Here is a 3,733-nt window from a genome sequence, read left to right as displayed (position 1 = left end):
CCTTTCCATGGCCCTGGGCCAGCCAACCATGCTAAAATCCTTCCTCTATCTCAGACTGCATGTATTCAACCACACAACGGCTGGGCTAAACAGGTCTCTTTGGAGTGAGATCATCCAGAATAATGATACAAAGAAGTTGGGAAGGACTGAAAAAACAACTGATTTAAGGAGAAGCAGGTTCGTTACCGATTTTACTCAGGGGGTAAAGGCTATCAATATGTTTAGGCTTAAATCTCAATGGTAGAGCAAAATGGTGAAAATTGTCACACATAAAGATACATTTGATACAAGTAAGTGTTAGGGTTTGTAAAAATTCTCAGAAAATTAGAAATACACAGTTTTTTTCACCTGTTACAACACTATAGCTATGTTGGTATACTACATCAAACAACAAATCACTATTGGGCAAGTGGGTTATTATTCAAAAGAATCCACAGACCAATGATTTCGACAGAATTGATCCATTGGAATTCACAAGAGCTGGAGTGGCAATAAATGACCAGAAGAGGGCAGATGAATCAACATGCCTGAAATGATGTGCACTGGACTGCTCTTACCTGGACAAAACAGCGTGGCGGACACTTCTCTGACCACAGCATGGCGGTCCACCCGCTCCACGCTCCAGCTGAACAGAACATCCTGCTTCTTGGAGGCACAGTTGCTAAGCGCCCTAAACGTCGCCCCCTCCAACATCGCGCTCCACACGTTCACGTCCGTGATGTTCCCCACGAACGGCTCGGTTAGATTCCCCCCAAAGGAATCCTGGTCCTGCCCCAGAATGAGGATCCCGTCACCGTGGATATCCCTGGGCGTGTCCTTCCCCGACTCCCCGTCCCCTCTCTCTCCGTCCACGTAGATGGCTCGCACTCCCCCGCGGCGCCGCCACGCCACGCACACGTGGTGCCAGGCGCCGTCGTTGGCGAAGGACGCCCGGTAGGAGCTGTGCTTGCCGTGGACGATCGCCGCCAGCAGGATGCGCCCCGTGTCGTTGACGCGGCCGCGCAGCTGGAACTCGTTGATGAAGACGGGCGCGGCGTAGGAGAAGAGGGTGGACACCTCCTTCCACTGGGGGTCCCACTGCACGCGCACGCACACGCTGAGCGCCGGGAGGGAGGGGATGGTGACGTTGAGCCGGGCGAAGCCCTCCTGGGACTCCCGGGGGAAGCTCAGGGCGGGAAACTGTTCATCTGGAGATGGAGAGGGCAGGGGGAGGGGGGAGATGTCATTTGAGGAGGGGGGGGGTCTTATTTTGAGTCAAATCGATGGAGAGTCAAGCGATGAACATGAAAGAGGGTCCACTCACAGTGCTTGGGCACGGTCAGGGCCCTGGCCTCCGCTCTGAGGGGGTCTCGGACCCACATGGAGCCTTGCAGGCCGGCCTGCCTCTGCAGCTCCAGAACCCCGGCCTCATCCTGGGGCTGGCCCAGGGTGGTGAGAGAGCTGAACGAGGCCCTGCAGTGGCTGCTGGCCTCGGGGAAGGCCAGGGACATGTTGACCAGCTCAAACACCCAGTCTGAGGTGTGGAGGAGCAGACGGGAGCCGTCGCTGTCTGTGGCAGAATCACAACACAGATATGCCTTTGTTGTCACGGTAGCACTCTGAAGGACAGATGCCCTTTTAATTTCCTCATTGAAATCAGCCAACTGTGAAAAGAAATAACGTTTGTGGGTCGTGGCGGGAAGTGATTGGCAGGTCTCACCCTCGTTGGCCCTCCCTGCTCTGTCTGGCTCAGACTGGGTCGGCTCACATGCACCCTGTACCTGCAGTAGGAGACAGCTACACTGAGGAACCTGCCTGCAAATACTGTACACATCCGTCAAATACTGTACACATCCTTCAAATACTGTACACATCCTTCAAATACTGTACACATCTTTCAAATACATCTATTCATGGAAGGTCGAGGGAATAACAAATGTAAGTAAGTAAATATTTAAAAAAGCACGTTAAAATGATCTAATGGGATCGTTGAAATACTCAATCGATATTTAATATCAATACATCTTTTTGATACTATGGTTGGATGTGGACCGAAACGGGACAGAAATGAGCAGGCATTACCGCACAGCAGCAGAGCAGCACAGTGGCCAGCAGGACTGCAGTCATCTCTCTGTCTGAGTGGCCCACAGCTGGAAGGAAAGGGTTTACTGGCCTGCAGGGCATCGTTGAGGTCTGGAGAAATCTGTATGAAACCTTGCAAGGCTTTCGGCTCAATCTAAATAGCTAGGTTCTACTTTTAACCAACTCGATTCAACAATAAAAATGCCTTGGAAGTTGACAGGCATAGAAACGAGTGCATGGTAAAAAACAGTTTTTTTTTTTTGTATTTCAAATCACGTTGTTCTTTCTTAGAGCACGGTTATAATGCTACAAACTGTCTTTCTTCTCAAATTTCTATAGAACAAATTATTTGAAACTAGTTCAGGGATAAACGCCTACCGTTGATTTATCGAGAACAATCGGTGTTGACTCAAGCTCTCAGCAGGCTGCGACAAGGCTGCTGGTCTCAGACTGACCCCAGCTCCGAGGTCTCAGTGAGTGAGATGCCCAGTGCTCGGTCCGGTCCCCTCATCGCCTGCTCCACACCAGTGTCCAGCATGTCCAGCTGCCCAGGCACCTGTCCCGTGGAGCTTCTGTGAGACAAAACCCAGGCGTCGGCAGCAAGGGGGTTGAGATAACTGTGTTTCAGTCCAGTAGCCCTCTGTCTGCCTCCAGCCTCCAGCCTTCCCCAGACCCCCCTTCACTGGACCCTCAATCAGTAGCGCGCTTTGTCATGCAAATGGGGCCATTTTGAACAGAACCCTACTTACGCAAGCAGTGTCAACCGCTTGGCACCGAGACTTCATCAAGAGCAGCAGGGTGGCAGGCATTTGAACCGCCAAGTCTTATTTATGTTTCCTATAGCGTAGCCCGGGTTCATTTATGTCAGCGATTTGACTGTGCTTTACGGTTAATGAAGGGTCATTACTTTAGATAATGTAAATATCATATGTTTGTTTGGGCTTGGAAGACATAAAATGGCCACAGTTTCCTGCATATCCAGTACAGGGACATTGCCACATGTTGGTGGAACTACATCTATATAAAATAAATGGATTTGGTCTGTTTTCCTGTTCCTGGGTGGTGATTTTACCCGAGCAGAGACACGTGCTCTTGAGTGTTAGACTTTTGCACAAAAGCCATGACATCACTAATGCCCAGAGTACACTGATCTGCAGGACAAAGCTGACTATTAGTATTCCCTTGGGCACAAACCAACATGCTGGGAGACTCACAACTCTCTCCAGCAAGGCTGGATCTACCATATGGGCACTCTGGGCACCTGCCCGGGGGCCCTTGGGCATGGAGGGTGCCTCCATGATCGATGATTATTATTTTTGGGCTACATAGAAACAGTCTACACAAGGCTTGCTTGTCCCTCAATCTTGATAATTATCCAATCAGAATAAAATAAAAGTTGTTTTCAAAAAATGAAGTATTTTGATTTTCTGTAGTAGGCCTATACAGTTTGATGACTGGACAGGCATTGATTGGGAACAGGCCGCAATGCACTGTAGATAATAAAGATGGGTGGGCATAGAGCAGGTGCTTGACATCGTACTGATTCAAGATCAGTTTTTCTGAGAAAGAGTTGAGATTAAAACAGTGGAATTATTTTGTAACTGGTCGTTGTATGGGCGAGTGGAACTCGGAAAAATGTTCATGCAACGATAGTGTTCGCAGAAAATGGACA

The 3,733-nt window shown here is 49.5% G+C and overlaps 1 protein-coding gene across 1 annotated transcript in view; it reads right to left on the bottom strand.

The window, feature by feature from the left end:
* The window catches only part of adgrd2 (adhesion G protein-coupled receptor D2), a 15,673-nt gene extending 12,314 nt beyond the window's left edge, over positions 1-3,359 (bottom strand). Inside the window, exons 1-3 of the mRNA XM_047048754.1 lie at positions 3,323-3,359; positions 1,304-1,549; positions 558-1,187 (exon numbers count right to left, since the gene is read on the bottom strand). Of these exons, the coding sequence (XP_046904710.1) occupies positions 558-1,187; positions 1,304-1,549; positions 3,323-3,359 (913 nt within the window). The remainder of the gene's footprint in view (positions 1-557; positions 1,188-1,303; positions 1,550-3,322) is intronic.
* Positions 3,360-3,733: the final 374 nt, after the last annotated feature.

The sequence above is a fragment of the Hypomesus transpacificus genome, chromosome 24 (assembly GCF_021917145.1).
Source record: "Hypomesus transpacificus isolate Combined female chromosome 24, fHypTra1, whole genome shotgun sequence".
In the NCBI taxonomy this organism is placed as follows: Eukaryota; Metazoa; Chordata; class Actinopteri; order Osmeriformes; family Osmeridae; genus Hypomesus; species Hypomesus transpacificus.
The sequence above is the reverse complement of the archived record's forward strand: the minus strand, read 5'-3'. Positions and strand labels throughout refer to the sequence as shown.